The sequence below is a fragment of the Pteropus medius genome, unplaced genomic scaffold (assembly GCF_902729225.1).
Source record: "Pteropus medius unplaced genomic scaffold, Ma_sr-lr_union100, whole genome shotgun sequence".
NCBI classification, from domain to species: domain Eukaryota; kingdom Metazoa; phylum Chordata; class Mammalia; order Chiroptera; family Pteropodidae; genus Pteropus; species Pteropus medius.
This window is the reverse complement of record NW_024351729.1, coordinates 1,840,957-1,856,973: the sequence shown is the minus strand read 5'-3', so window position 1 is coordinate 1,856,973 and position 16,017 is coordinate 1,840,957. Positions and strand designations below refer to the sequence as shown.

The following is a 16,017-nucleotide window of genomic DNA, read 5'->3' as shown; positions in this document are numbered from 1 at the left end:
TGACCATTGCTTTTTCTTTTTTAGCTTGTTAATGTTGAAGTACTTTGGTTTTCCAACATTAAACTAACCCTGAATTGCTAGGATAAATCTCACTCTGGTATGATGTTTTATACTTTTTATGTTTTTGGGTTTGATATACTAAAGTTTTATTTGGAATTTTTGCTTCTATTTTAATGAAGGATATTTATCATCTGTGGTTTTCTTGTAATATCCTTGCTTCATTTTCTGGAAGAGTTTGTGTTAAAATTGGTATCAATTTTTTTTTCTGTTTGGTAGAATTCACCAGTGAAAGCTATCTAGGCCTGGAGTTGTCTTTGTGGGAAGGTTTTTAACTACAAATTCAGTCTTTAATACATATCAAACTAGTCAAGTTATTTATTTCTTCTTGCACTAGCTTTGGTAGTTTAGATCTTTTAAGAAATTTGCCCACTTTATTAGCATAAAGTTGCTCATAACATTCCCTTATTATCTTTTTAGCATCTGTAGAATTTATAGTGATATCTGGCCCTGTCATTCTTGATACTAGTACAAATTACAATTGTCTTCTTTTTTTCAGTTAAGTCTAATTAGAGATTTTATCTTAAAAAATCAGAGTTTTCGGTTCCATTTATTTTCTTTTTTTGTTCCAATTTTATTACTTCTTTCTACTTATTTTAGGTTTTATTTCCTTTTCTTTTTCTAGTCTCCTAAGGTGAAAGCTGAGATAAGTGATTTGAGACCTGGGTGTTCTGTTCCGTTCTATGCGGATTTTTGAATTTCAGTACTTTAAAGTTGTTTTTATACTGTCTTCTTTTATGTTGTTTCCTATGAGAAATCTGCTTCCATTCGTATCTCTCTTCCTCTGTAAGTAAGTGTCTTTTTATTTTTTCTGGCTGCTTTTAAGATTTTTCTACTGATTACTTGTTTTGGGCTGTATGATTAAGATGTGCCTTAGTGTAGTTTTCATATTTCTTATGCTTGTGTTTATTGAGCTACTTAGGTTTACAGTTTTTGTCAACTTTGGAAGTTTGACATTTCTTCAAATATTTTTTCTGTCTCACTTTTCAGGAACTCTGTTTAAAGTTAGGCTCACTCATGCATTGTTCATTTAAACATTTTTTCTTATTTTTCATTTTAGGTAGTTTATATTTCAATGTCTTTAAGTTCACTAATCTTTTCTTTTGCAAAAACTAATCTGTACTTAATCCCATTCAGATATTTTCAATCTATTCATCTTAGGTTACATCTACAGAAGTATCATTTAGGTCATTTTAAAAAAAATGTATATGTATACTTTTTATTTCTACTTAACTTTTTGAACATATAGGATATATGTATTATAAATGTGTTAATGCCCTTGGTTACTAACTCTTATGTTTATGTCAGTTCTGGATCAGTTTTGATTGATTGTTTGATTTCATTATGGGTAGTTTTTTTTCTACTTTTTTAGATGTTTGGTAATTTTTTATTGGATTCTAGACATTGTAAACTCTGGGCATTGGATAGTTTCGTATTTTAAATGTTCTTGAGCTTGCTTCTGTGATGAAGGTAAGTCACTTGGAAACAGTTTGATCCTTTTGAGTTTTTTTTAAATGCAGGATTGGAGGAGTGCTCAGGCTAGTGCTAATTACTTCCCACTCTTAAAGAAGGACCTCTGTATCCTGCTCAGTGCTCCATGAATCATGAGTTTTTCTTGTCTGTCCATTGGGAACATGCACTATTCCCAGCTTTGTATCGGTTCCCAGTACTGTTCTCTGTAATCCTTTTTTATGGTTCTTGCCCTAGCCTCAGGTAGTTTCTTCTTGCACAAGCATTGTTGGTACCAAGCTGAATACTTACAGGAGAACTTCTGCAGGTTTCTAGAGTTTTCTCTCAGCTCTTTCTTCTCTGGTGTTCTGTTCTGGAAATTATAGCTGCCTTAGTCTGCCTGGACTCTTAATTTCATCCCTTCAAATCAAGGACTGGACTATGCTGGGCCTGGGAATTTTCTCAAGGTATTAAGCTGGATATCTTGTAGGGTTTACTTCACTTGTTTTCAGATATCACTTCTTCTATTGCTTGATAGTCTAGTATATTGAAAACCATTATTTCATATATTGCATCTGTTTTTATACTTGCTTCAGGTAGTAGGGTAAATCTGGTCTCTATTTCACTATATTGTCCATAGTTAGTTTCTTGAATGGCTATTTTAGGTTAGATGATTAAAGAGTCTTCCCAAAGAGATGCATGCCCTTTAAGCTGAGATTTGAATGACAAAGAGAAGACAACAGAATACTGTGGCATTAAGAAAAGTTAGTCCAAAGACCCTAAAGTAAGAATGAACTTCACCTGTTTAGGTAACCAGATAAAGGCAACTGTCTCAGTCAAGGGCAGGAGTGATATAGTATGCTCTTGAAGAGGTGCGTGGGGACTCTTGAAAGAGGTACATGGGGACCTCTGGTGAAGAGTTTGCATTTAAACCTAAATATCATGGGAAACTGTAGGAGAGTTTAAAGCAGTGAGTGGCACGATCTGGTTTACATTTTAATACCATTATTCTGGCTGCTGTGAAGATAATGGATTGTAGAGGTGCAAGAGTAGTAGCAGTGAGACTTGTTAAAAGGTCATTACAGTCATGTATCACTTAACAACAGGGATACATTCTTAGAAATGTGTCATTAGGTGATTTTTTCATTGTGTGAACATCATAGAGTACACATAAACAAAACTAGATGTTGTAGCCTACTACACACCTAGGCTGTGTAGTATAGCCTATTGCTTCTAGACTACAAGCCAGTACAGCAGGTTAATGTACTGAATACTATATGCAGTTATAATGCAATGGTAAGTATCTAAACATAGAAAAAGTACAGTAAAAAATATACTATAAAGCAAAGTTTCTGTGTGTCTGTGCACATGTGTTTTGGGGAGTGAGAGAGGGCTGTGGAGGAAGGTGATATTGAGAGGGAGGAAGGGGAAGAGGAAAGGAAGAAAAGGAAAGAAAAAGAGAGCTGAGAATAGAGATCCAGAGAAATTAAATCTTGAGGAGAAATAGTAAAAGGGAGAATGGAAGGGAAAGAGAGGGGAAGGAGGGAGGAGACTGGAAAAAGAAAGAGAAACAAGGGAAAGGGAGATGAGTGTGCGTGTGCGTGTGTGTAGGGGTGGGAGAGGGCGAATGGGGAAGTGGGGTGAGGAGGCTCCTGTGCTTCCTTCCTCCCCAGCTCCTCTGGCTCCCTCGACAACTCTTGGCTCCAGATAAGGGTGGGTACAGGGCAGATGGCCAGTATGCTGAGCCTCTTTATCTATTTAAACCACTCAGAGCTAGCGGTAAATTCAATATCATATGTATTTGGGTCCAGCCTTTTTCCTTCAACATTGCAAACCTTGTGCTTATAGTCCATTATAATCTTTATGGGACCATCGTCATGTATGTGGTCGTTCATGGAAACATCATTATGAGGCTCGTGATTATACGTTAATCTAGAGCTATGCTGTCTAATACTGTAGCTACTAATCATATACAGTTATTTAAATATAAATTTAAATAAATTTAGTTCCTTAGTTACACCAGTCACTTTTCAAGTATTTAATAGCCACTTATGGCTTGTGGCTACCTTATTGGACAGCATAGATTATGGAGCATTTTCATCACAGAAAATTATATTGGATAGCACAGGTCTAGAGAGAGATGATTTGGGCTTGGAGTAGTGTGGAAGTATAGTGTTAGAGTGGATAGATTTGAAAAATATTTTGGAGTTAACTGGCTTGCCGATGTGATGAATCAGGAATTAGTCCAAGGTTTTTAGCTTTTGCCGCTAGATGGATGAGATTGATTAGGGAAGGAGTAGTATAGTTGGAGGGATGAGAATCAAGATTTGTGTTTTTGCCATGTTATATCTGAAATGCTTATTGACCATGTAGTTATACCTAGATGCAGATCTAAGAGTTTGATATCCAAGGGAAACAGCATAACCAGATATATAGATTTGGGAGTGTATTAGTCTGCTAGGGCTGCCACAACAAATACCACAGACTGGGTGGCTTAAACAACATTTGTTTCTCACAGTTCTGGAGGTTGGAAATCCAAGATCAAGATATTGGCAGGTTTGGTTTCACTCTGAGGCCTCTCTCCTTGGCTTATAGACAGCTGCCTTCTTGCTGTGTCCTCACGTGACATTTCCTCTGTGTGTGTGCACCCCTGGTGTCTCAGAGGGACATCAGTCATTGGATTAGGCCTTCACCCTTATATCCTCATTTAATCTTAGTTACCTCTTTAGAGGTGTTGTCTTCAAATTGTCACACTGGGGGTTAGGGCTTCCACTTAAGAATTTTGAGGGCCTCAGAATTCAGTCCATAATAGGGACTAGTCCACATGTAGATGTTACCTAAATTCATAAAAGCTAAGGAGATGTGTGTGTAGAGAGGAGGATATAGCCTAGGCAAAGCAACATGTAGAGGTCAAGCAAAGGAAGTCGAGCTAGCAAAGGGGACTAGAAGGAAGCCATTGAAGCAAAGGGCAAAAAAATGTGGTGCCTTGGAATAGATGCAAGTGTTTCGGGATAAGAGGGTGTTTTTACTGGGCAGAGAGCTGCTGAGGCTCTGGGGCAGGTAGGAATGTAGGATGTTGAGAAACTGAAAGAAGATGAACTTAGTAAGTAGTAAGAGGTATAACTGAAAAAGTGGTCTGGGGCCTTGAAGTCTTTGATATAGGTGTTGGTTTTAATCTAAGAGAAATAGTTATGGAAGAGTTTTCAGCAGTAGAATGCAAGATTCTGATCAAGATGCATGTTGTTAGAAAGATCACTCTGGCTATTGTGTAGAGATCCGTTTAGTGGAGAAATAAATACAGTGGTTACTGATGGAGAGTTAAGGGAGTGATACAAAAGAAGTAGGTGTCGAGGTTGGATTGTTGTATCCTTTATTGGCGTAGGTGATACTGGAAGGAGATGATGGGAGTGGGGAGAGGTCCTGAATTCAACTTTAGACCTATCTTGTTTGAGGCGGTAAGGGATATTTTTATTTATAGTAGCATGCTGCTGATTCTTTCAAGTCTAGGAACTTCTTGTCAAATAGAACTAGGAAGAATGTGAACGCTTGTGTTTTTGTCTCAACTTCATTAAAAGAAGCTATCTTAGAATAGATATATGGATTTTAAAACTAGAGAGTCATAATTGTTTAAGGAGCTCTTAAATACCAGAAAGGAGTGTACTGGCAGGTATTTGCATATATGCTATTTTTAGTTGTTACCAGTAGAGAGAATAAGGGAATTTAAAAAATATTAATGCTTAAGAAAAGAGTAGAATGCAAGTGATTTTATTAGGTATAAACTTGTTCAATTAGTAGGACTAATGGTTATTGCATCACTTTAAATATCTTGACTATTAGATGATTGACTATTTGGAAAATGATTTAAATGGTAATATTGAATTTTCACAGTACTATAATAACCTTAGATTATACATATTTTTTCCTGTGATTATCATTTGGGAAGAATATTTCAATTTTTACCTATTTCAGAGACTCTTTAAAAGTAATTTGTAGTGAGAAAATTTAGGTAATATTTAGCAAGTACTTATAGACACAGCATTATGCCATCAAATACTGTATCAACCTCTATAGAAATGAGACATGAAAATTTTGAAAAATACCCAAATTTAGTTAGGACACTTCATATCAAGTCTTTTGTGATACTGCATTGTATAGTGCTTAGTGTAATTTTAATATAGATTTAAATTCCAGAGAGAAATGTCAGACTGATCTAAAGTAAAGTTATATTCATTTCTTTCATTTGAATCGTTATCTCTTTTTGTTACTGAATTTCAGGACTATTCCCTGATGTGGGTGGAGGTTATTTCTTGCCAAGACTTCAAGGAAAACTTGGTTACTTTCTTGGATTAACAGGATTCAGGGTGAAAGGAAGAGATGTGTACACAGCAGGAATTGCTACACACTTTGTAGATTCTGAAAAGGTAATTGTATGATTGCAGTTTAATTACTTGGATGATTGCAACTTCTATTGGGATAACATTACAGGAGAGGTAATATGAGCGGTTGAGATCACAGGCTTTTGGTAAATAAGGATTTGAATCCTAGATCTTACTGCTTACAGCTCTGTGACTTTCGGAAAAGTTCCTAAATCCTGTAATCTTCAGTTTCCTTATACACGAAGCAGAGATAATTATGTAGAGTCAGAGCTGTTTTGCCTAGCACCTTCAGTGAATATATTTTTTAATGAATAATTACATTCCGTAAAAAAAATCTACTTTCAGAAAGTCAAATATATAAAATCTAAAGTTATATATAAAGAGAATCTTATTTTATAAAAACATTTTGAAAGTTTCTCTTGTTAGTTTCTCTGATGCATTTAAAAGTTACATTTGTTAAATATGGTCTTAAAAGCTTTACTAAAGGATATCTGTTGCAAGTGACAATGTTACTTTGTCTTTTCTTAAAACAGTTTTGCCAATTTTCTTAGGATAGTGGCAAAGTATATGTGGACAGCCAGCCTGGGTTTAAATCCTAGCTTGCATTTAGCCTTTTTAGCTCCCCGTTTTCCTGTCTCCAGACTAGTTGAAACTACTTATGTTAAATGTAATAGAAAAACCAGTTCAAGGTGATTTTGCTTCAGAATTCCCAGCAAGAAATCTGAGATTTATTCTGCTTCAACTGGCTTAGTTTACTCTGATTGGACTGGTTTATATCACCGGTGAACCATGTGGGTGGGTGAACTAGAGCAAATAGCTTAGCTTAACTAATGTGCTTTGTCCCTAGAATTGTGAGATTAAGTGAGTTTCCCAGAAAGCACATAGATCTTCAAATGAATATATGATCTTGAAGGAGAGGAGTTTTGGATTAAGGGAAGGAATGGTATAAAAACGTATGAAGTAAACAGGTGGTGCAACCAAAATGGTGTAGATGATAGAGGCTCTGTTCATCCCTCTGGCAACCAAATCAAAGTTGTGACGGAAACAAGGAGCAGCAGCAAGGAAAAATCACCTGGAATCTTATCTTGATGAATAAGCCATACAACTAGGAAGAAATCCAAGAAAGCACCGTGCAACGGCAAAAGGTAGGATGGGGCGAGGACGTGGGGCTGCCGGGTTCCCAACCCCTGAGTGAGACGTAGGCTGCGGCAGTGGCAGCGGCTGATGCCTCTTAAAGGGCTGCGTCCGCAAGCAGAATTTCGCGCTGATCTGCTCGCGGTCAGCATCAGTGCCCATTCGGCTGAGCACAGGGGGCACCAGGGACTTACAAGAAGACATTGTCGAAATGAGGGCCGAGGCAAGACTCGCTCTGTACTGAAGTGCCGGTGGTATCCATTGTTCCGTGTTGAGCCCTCCCTGCTCCCAGTGCACAGACACAGCGCCTCCATTGCTGTGAGGTCATCAGACTGAATAACAGAAGCTGCTCTGCCCAGAGGATTCCCTGAAACCCCATCTCCCCCAGCTCACGGCCTCACCCAAGCCACATCCAGGTGTATCCTCGGCGAGTCAGGTGCTCCTCGCTGAGCAGTGCCTAGACACACACTGGAGGCAGCTGGCCTCGGTTTATGGTGTGGCCTTTTGAGGCAAATATAAGCACAGCATCTGTGGATTGCTTGCTGAATTCAGGTGGCCCTAGAGGGGCAGAGGCTTTAGCTAAATTCGGCCTGTAGCTGAGCCCCTCTCAGGACTGTGCCACTGGACACCTACTTCACAAATCCATACTAATAAGACCAGGAGACTTAGGAGCTTTGCCTAGTACATAGAAACAGACACAGAAAGGCAGCCAAAATAGGAAGACAAAGAAACAGAAACCATATGAGAAAACAGAACAGAGATCCAGATATAATGGAGTCAAGTAATCTAACAGATGCAGAGTTCAAAACACTGGTATAAAGATGCTCAATGAAATTTTGGTTAAATTCAGTGAGAACTTCAACAAAGAGATAAAAAACATAAAAGTGAAAATGGAAAATATAAAAGGGAACCAGTCTGAAATGAAGAACACATTATTTGAGATGAGAAGTATATTAAATGGAAGAAAGAAAGGAATAAACAGAGTGAATAAAGAAAAGTATCAAATACCTTATCAAAAAGATAGGAAAGCCAAGGACACTCAATCAGAATGGCAAGAGATAAGATGCCAAGACTATAAAAATAATTTAAGGAGCATATGGGACACTGTTAAGGGTCCAAATGTTTGTCTGATCAATGTAACTAAAGAAAATCAAAATATGTTGAACAGCTGTTGAAGAAATAATGATGGAAAACTTCCCTGACCTGGTGAAGGAAGTGGACATAAAACCCCTAGAAGCTCAGAGAATACCAAAAATCAGGGATCCAAAGAGGCCCACACTGGGACACATCATAATTAAAACACCAAAGGTTAAATACAAAGAAAATATTAAAAGCAGCAAGAGAAAAACAGTTACTTATGACGGAAAACCCATAAGACTGGCAGCTGATTTCTCAAAAGAAACTATGCAGGACAGAAGGACTTGGGAAAAAATATTCAACAGGATGAAGACCCAGGATCTACAAGAATAATTTATCCAGCAAAGCTATCATTTAGAGTTGAAGGACAGATAAAGAGCTTTCCAGACAAAAATAAGCTGAAAGAATTTATCACCATCAAGCCCGTATTACAGGAAATGTTGGAGGGACTCTTTAAGAAGAAAAAACATGTATCAAACACAGGAATAAAGAATGGTAACAACTACATTCCTATCAATAAGTATCTCAAATGGAAAAGAATTAAGGGCTCCAACTAAAAGAGTGAATGAATGTAAAGGAAAACAAGACCCCTACATGTGCCTTTAAGAGATTCACTTCGGATTAAAAGACAGACTAAAAGGAAGGGGATGGAAAAATGTATTGCTCTGATGGACCTAGAAGGTATTTAAGTCAGACAGAGAAAGATAAACACTATGTGATTTCACTTATATGCAGAATCTAAGGTATAAAAAGAACAAACTAATCAAAAATAGACTCACAAATATAGTGGACAGTTTGGTGATGGACAGAGGGAGGGAGCTTTGGGGGGCTGGGAGAATGGGGTGAAGGGTTAAAGAAGTACAAATTAGTAGCTGATGAATGGACACGGGAATAGGGAGCACGGCATAGGGAATGCAATTAGAATGAATACGTTGGCTAGGTGGAGGGTGAGGGGAGGGAGGGAGCAATTGGGATGGGGGACCATTTTACGACCTATATAGATGTCTAACCAATGTACTGTATACTTGAAACTAATTAAAATAAATTTTTTAAAAATTTAAAAAAATGTATGAAGAATACAAAGTTGAAGGCTATCCCTGCATACTGTTGGGGGCTTTCCGTCACATTTGCTTGAAGTTTCAGATGGTTTTCTATGTTAGGCCATCCTCAGGTACCTTGAGTAGGTGGCTGTCTCATTCTCCCCTTGAGCTGTAACAAGAAACACACATGATCACTCCATTATCTACTCTGGGTAGAGGACACTCTTGACGATAGTGGAATTTAGTTAAAGATGAGAGAGAAAGCTGATTCACAATCTTCTCCTTTCTTTATTAGCTTGCCCAGTCATATCTGCTGTGTGTAGATTGCCATTCACAGGGCCTATAGAGGACAACAGAAATGAGTAATATACATTGGGGATGGGGCTAGATAGAGATGGGTACAAAAGATAAATAACTATCTCATCTGACAGTAAAGTATGTAGGTGCAAAAACAATACAGAGCAAGTACTCAATGGATTGAAAGGGAGAAGGTCTTTCTTATAAGAAAGGACTGGAAGTTTTCTCATGGAGTTGCAGTTCAGCTGGGTTTTAAGATGAATATTGTCAGGAAAAGCATTCTGGATAGAGGAAACATTTAATGAGCAAGCCCCTAGGGGCCAGAAAGCATTAGTTATGTTTTAAAAACAATAAAAAGTCCCATTTAGCTAAACATAGGATAGATATGTGAGGGGTGTAAGTGGAGAGTGAAGCATATCTATATTTTAGAGCTAGCTGTGCATTGACTATAATAGCTATTAATCACATATGGCAATTTTGGTTTAAATTAATTAAAATTTATAATTCACATCTTTGGTCGCAGTACCACATTTCAAGTGCTTGATAGCCAGATGGAAACAGAGATGTCTCTATTTTTCTTTAGTTTCTCCCACTTTTATCCATTCCTTGCAAGGCAACATTCTCTGTGTGGGAATGTGTATGCACAGCTTCAGTGAAAATTCCCTTCACTGACTCAGCCGAAGAGAGCATCATCATTTTAAGACAAGGATTTTTAAAAAGAGTATAAGATTTCTAAAAAATTATGTTTGTGCTTCTATGGGGTTTCAAATCTGTTTTCCTTATTTTCTTTTTTCTTTTTTTTACTTTTAGTTGGTCATGTTAGAAGAAGATTTGTTAGCTCTGAAATCTCCTTCAGAAGAAAATATTGCAGATATCTTAGAAACTTACCATACAAAGGTAATCTTATCAATATTCTAACCCGATTTTAATTCATGGGGAAGGGAAAATGATTGAAAAATTAGCAGTTGGTGAACATTATGGTTTGTGGATGTAAATCAATGTACTGGGAATCATTTACTTCAAAGCTTGTTAGGATAGTCATCTAAGAAGACGATTTCTTTACTGTGCAACTGCACAGCTTATCTTCTCATTGCTGGTGAATTTCAGTGCATAGCCACATGATTGGCCCTTGCAGGGGCTTTTTATAAGGCATTGTGACATTTCTCTAATGGAGGTTCAGTGTTGATGCTGCTTGTGGAGATGCTAAAGTGAAACTCTTGTATATAAGTAAATATAATAATAAAGTATAGTGCAGTATTTACTATTCCTTGTTGTCTTAAATTTTAAGAGCCAAGAATCTTATTAAAATGCTACATGACTTCTAGTTAAATATGTTGGATTAAATATATATTCCCTTCTAAAACACCACTAAAATTGTAATAAGGAATAAAAAGGACAGAAATTCACAAAGAAAAATAGAACAGAAAAGATGATGATAGGCATGAGATGTCAATATTTTGGAACCTTGAAAGCAGAAGGATGAGGATAGCTACTTTAGACCTGAGAACACTGAAATCTTATCCTTCAGTGGGTAAAGCTAATAAGAAGCAAGCCAGCTGTTATAGACCTATTGTAAGGTACCAGGCCCCTCTGAAGATGGGGTTGTAGAGTAGGCCAGAAAAATAGGAAGACTGTTGCAAATTTTTATAAAGAGCAGATAGGCCTCCAAAAGTCCTCCTCCTATAGGAGCAACTACCCTCTCATAGCCTGGCCAGGAGAGCAGAGACGTCTTGAAAAGACCAAATCGGATAGGCCCAGCTGACTGAGAGCAGGGGTAGATTAGGTGCTCTACTGAAAAGAGGCAGAACAAACTAAATTGGAAAACCTCTAGCCTCTTTCCCTAGTTGGCTTCTAGAATCATTACATACCATCTATCTTCATCGGTTTGGACAGCTATAACAAAAATACCATAGACTGGGTGGCTTAAACAACAGAAACTTATTTCTCACAGTTCTGGAGGCTGGGAAGTTCAAGATCAAAATGCCAACCAGTTAGGTTCCCAGTGAGGACATTCTTCCTGGTTTGCAGATGGAAGGTGCCTTGCTGTATCTGCACACAGCAGAGAGAATTAAAGTGAGTTTTCTCAGATCTCTTCTTAGAAGGGCACTAATTCCATCATGAGGGTTCTACCCTTTTGCCCTATTTACCTCTCAAAGTCCCCAACTCCAGATACCATCACATTGGGGGTTAAGATTCAATATGAATTTGGGAGAGATCAATAACATTGAGTCCATAGCATTATTCTACTTCCAAGCAGTACATTAAAAGAAAAAGAACCTGTAGACAATGACATTTGAGGACCTCTCGAATGGAACATTATTACAGTAGGTCCAGTATATAATTATTTGGAATTTCTAACAGAAGATGGGAGGAAGTATTTAGAAAGACAGTGCAAAAAAATTACCCAGAACTGAAGAACATGAATACAGGGCCCCTGAGTACTCAGTGCAGTGACTATGAACATAGAGCATGCGAAGATTCATCAGATTTTGTCAAAGCATTTGACAATCTCTCATGTTGTCAACTTGAGTAAATATGGAATGGATTGTAGTGTGTGGGAGTTGAAGGGCCTTACCAGAGTTCTGTTACATATGTAGGTGTTAATGAGTCTTGGTCTTGTTTTATTCAGTATTTTTCTCAGTGATTTGGATGAGAATGTTGACAGCATTTTGATCAAATTGATACCAAACTAACAGAATAAATTCAGTAAAAGAATATGGGTAAAAAAACCCTTTAAGTTTAGAGTGATCTGTTTAATAGCAACAATGTGAAATTTAATAGATGTATGGGGAAAATACTCCCTGTGTTTTTCTTTACTCTCACATTACTACCATATTCACAGTACTTCTGACACCAGATGTATGGGTTTTCCATGCATCAAGCAATTTTCTGTGATACCAGTTGTGTGTCCTGTAATTTATTTCAATGCTAACACTATCTGTCTGGAGTTAGCTTCAGATCCCACAACTTAAGGACCCAGTCCCACAATACTAACCCCACTTCAGACATCAGTCATAAGTCTCACGTTGTCACTTGTACTTCTGACTGACTAGCTGTAAATCCACGTTCTCACAACCTACTCCTTGAGTTTGATAATTTTTAAGAATGTCTCACAAAACTCCGGGAAATACTTAATGTTTATCGGTTTATTATAAAAAATACAGTAAAGGATATAAATGAAGAGCAAGGTCCAGAAGGGTCTCAAATGCAGGAGCTTCTCTGTCCTCATGATGTTGAGGTGCATCTCGCCAAATGTGGATATGTTCACCAACCTGGAAGCTCTCCAAACCCATCCTTTTTGGGGGTTCTTGTGTAGGCTTCATTATTACATAGGCATGATTGATTAAATCATTGGCTATTGGTAATCTGACTCTATCTCCAGCCCCTTTACCCTCACTGGAGCTTAAGGGAAGGAATTGGTGGGTGAGATGGGTGATAGGACTGAAAGTTCCAACTCTCTAATCACCTGGTTGATTTTCTTGGCAACCTACCTCCATCCTTTGGGGCTTTCCAAAACTTAACCTTGTTAACATAAACAACCTATGTGGTTGAAGGGGACTTGTTATGAATAATAATAAAAACCACTCCACCTTTGTTTCAGGAACTGAGAGGACAGAAAACCAAATACAATAAAAGGTGCTCTGTTTAGGATATTCCAAGGGTTTTGGCAGCTGTGTAATGGAAGACCAAATATATATTTCTTATTTTAAATCACCATATCACAGTACAGATAAGTAAAAATCTTGAATTTTAGTTCAAAATACAAAATTCATAAATACAAGATGGGAGAAATATAATTTACAATGGCACCAGTTAAAAATGTTTTAACTGCTTAGTGTAAATCAGCAGCCTAATAGGACTGCCCCCAAACTAACCCAGGATTAGTTCTAGTAAAAGCATTGTATCCAAAACAAACAAGGATCTATGGAGCCCTCCTGTACTTTGCTATTACTCAGCCACACCTGCAGCTAAGTTTTGCATTACACACTTTAAGAATGACCTTGATACACTGGAACTGTGCATTCATTAGAAGGACCTGGATTGTGAGGGGGCACAAAACTACCGTATGAGAGAAAAGATTAAGGTAGAAGAGAGATTAACTAGAATTAGAAAATGGGAGGGCTTATTTTTGGTCTAGCATTAAAAAATTTTTAATTTTAGTTGTTCAAACACTTGTGAGTTCCTTCCTAAGGTCAGTGCTGCGGGAGTATTGGGGATGTGGTAGGAATTTCTGTATCACATGGAAATTTGGGCAGAATGACTTCGTAGGTCCCTTACAGTTCTTAAATTTATTGATATACTTGAATGATAATGTATCATATATAATGACGTAAAAATAAAAATGCAAGGACATTTTTTGCCTTTGACACATTTAAGATCTGGTCTGAAATAAAATACATCCTGTTTGAATTTTGAACATAATGGTAGTTATTTGAAAGTCACAAAACATATTATTAAAAATGAAATTATTAAAAAGGTTTGAGTTACTCCAAATTAATTTAAACATTTTTCTTTTCAAACAGTCCAGGATTGATCAGGACAAGTCTTATATATTTGAACACATGGACAAAATAAACAGGTACTTAGAGATCTCAAATCTGTTCTTTTGGAAAGGCTGTATCAAATTGAATTTGCTAACATTATAATTTTGTTTGATAATGCACTGAATTCTTGAGATCAGATAGTGCTTTTATTTTTACTTACCTTTGAAAATAGTTTCTTGCCCACTCTTTCAAGGGCAAATAAATCCATTTTAGTAATCTGTCACAGGGATTCATTTTAGTGCAATACATTTTTTTTGTAATGGGGAAGAGAGGCTTGAAAATAACAGTTAGATTAATTAATCTTTTATCTTGTAAAGTCATCTTCTCTGAAGGTCTTAGCAAGTTGATCAGCAAATGGTTTTATGCGGTGATTTGAGAGATTGACAGACTGGCTTAAGGAACACAAAAGAGGAAAAAAGCTATTGGAAAATAAGTATCTCTACATTTTAGAAGCGTCAGTTTTTAGCAGTTAATATATCATTTATTTACATATAAAAGATGCAACAAAGCAAAAGAGAAAATTCAGGCTTTATTTTGCATTAGTGAAGGTGGACTGCAAACACCATCCCAGAGAAGCAGTGTTTTATTTCATTATCCTGTAAAATAGGTTGGAAATTTTTTCATTATTGAAATGAAGCTTGGGGGAAGCCTGTGTTTAGGTTCATTGTTGTGTCAGAAAAAGAAATCATGCATTGGTGAAATCATTTGTTTCCTTCCTTACAGTTGGTTCTCAGCCAATACTGTGGAACAGATCATTGAAAATTTACAACAAGATGGTTCACCTTTTGCCTTGGAGCAGTTGAAGGTAATATATGGATCATTTCTGCCCTGATCATGGTGAATTCTTGCGTTAGGGAAGCCTCTGTCAGCTCTGTGGTGGAATATAGCCCACTTAAAATTTTTTTTTATTTTTCTGAACTCAGTTGAGCCTCAGAAAGAGGTTTCACAAAACCTTTACCTAAGCTCAATGACTCATTTACCTGCTGGATGTTGAAGGCAATGCTAAGCTGTTTTTAGGTCCTTTGTAACAGAGAAGGACTTTAGTCAGCATACGTCATCTCCAGTAGTCCTCCTTGTCCTGTGGAAGAAGCATTTAGGGACATTTTTATAAGAAGGATTAGGTGAAAGGTTTGCAGATCAAATGTTTAAAAAAAATTTTAAGAAGATTTTAATACTAGTTTCAGTAACTCTCTAGGATTGCTCCTAATCCCTGTGGGCTCTTCAGGGATTCCTATCTTCCTTCCACAGGTCCCAAGGATTTTGTCTTCATTTATGTTCTGAGTTGCAGCTATGTCTTAGAGGCTGATTTCTCTCCAAGACTGTCTGTAGGAAAGACAATGCTTTCAACATATGTGCTAATCATTAAATAAAAACTGAGTTCTTTTTTATCCTTTCTTTAGATTTTTAAAGTTTTACTGGTGATCCTTGTATTATAACATGAGGAAGTCAGAAATTCTTTGTAACTGATGGAGTTTTCGTAGTATTTTATTTTATGGCTTCTTATATCTTTTCTAAGATTTTCTTCCAAAGTTCCAATATGCTTTTTTTAGTTTTAATGCTTAAGGTTGAAATTCATCAAATCTCCTTTTAATCCATCTTGGTGTAGGTTGTTCATTGTGCCAAACAATCCATGTAAGCTAATGGGCTATTTAAATGCCCTGGTGGGTAGCTTACATTAGGGAAACAAACAAACACACCAATTGCAGTGCTCTCACATTTTTGTGTGTGTTTTTAATTGTGGTAAAATGCATATAACGTAAAATTTACCATCTTAATCATTTTTTAAAATGCCTACAACACCTGGTATTCCAAGGTGGTCTCCCATCCAAGTACTAAGCAGGCCTGACCCTCCTTAGTTTCCAAGATCAGATGAGATCGGGCACGTTCAGGGTGGCATGGCCGTAGACCCATCTTAATCATTTTTAAGTGTACATTTCAGAATTAAGTGTTCACGTTGTTGTGCAACCAATCTCCAGAACATTT

The 16,017-nt window shown here is 37.0% G+C and overlaps 1 protein-coding gene and 1 pseudogene across 10 annotated transcripts in view; one reads left to right on the top strand and one right to left on the bottom strand.

Annotated features, from left to right (window-relative positions):
* HIBCH (3-hydroxyisobutyryl-CoA hydrolase) overlaps positions 1-16,017 on the top strand; it is an 81,545-nt gene that overhangs the window by 39,076 nt on the left and 26,452 nt on the right. For all 10 annotated transcript variants that reach the window (XM_039844260.1, XM_039844262.1, XM_039844264.1 and 7 more), the window contains exons 7-10: positions 5,782-5,927; positions 10,301-10,387; positions 14,014-14,069; positions 14,758-14,839. In XM_039844260.1, the coding sequence (XP_039700194.1) occupies positions 5,782-5,927; positions 10,301-10,387; positions 14,014-14,069; positions 14,758-14,839 (371 nt within the window). The remainder of the gene's footprint in view (positions 1-5,781; positions 5,928-10,300; positions 10,388-14,013; positions 14,070-14,757; positions 14,840-16,017) is intronic.
* LOC120587947 (uncharacterized) lies at positions 15,823-15,941 on the bottom strand (annotated as a pseudogene).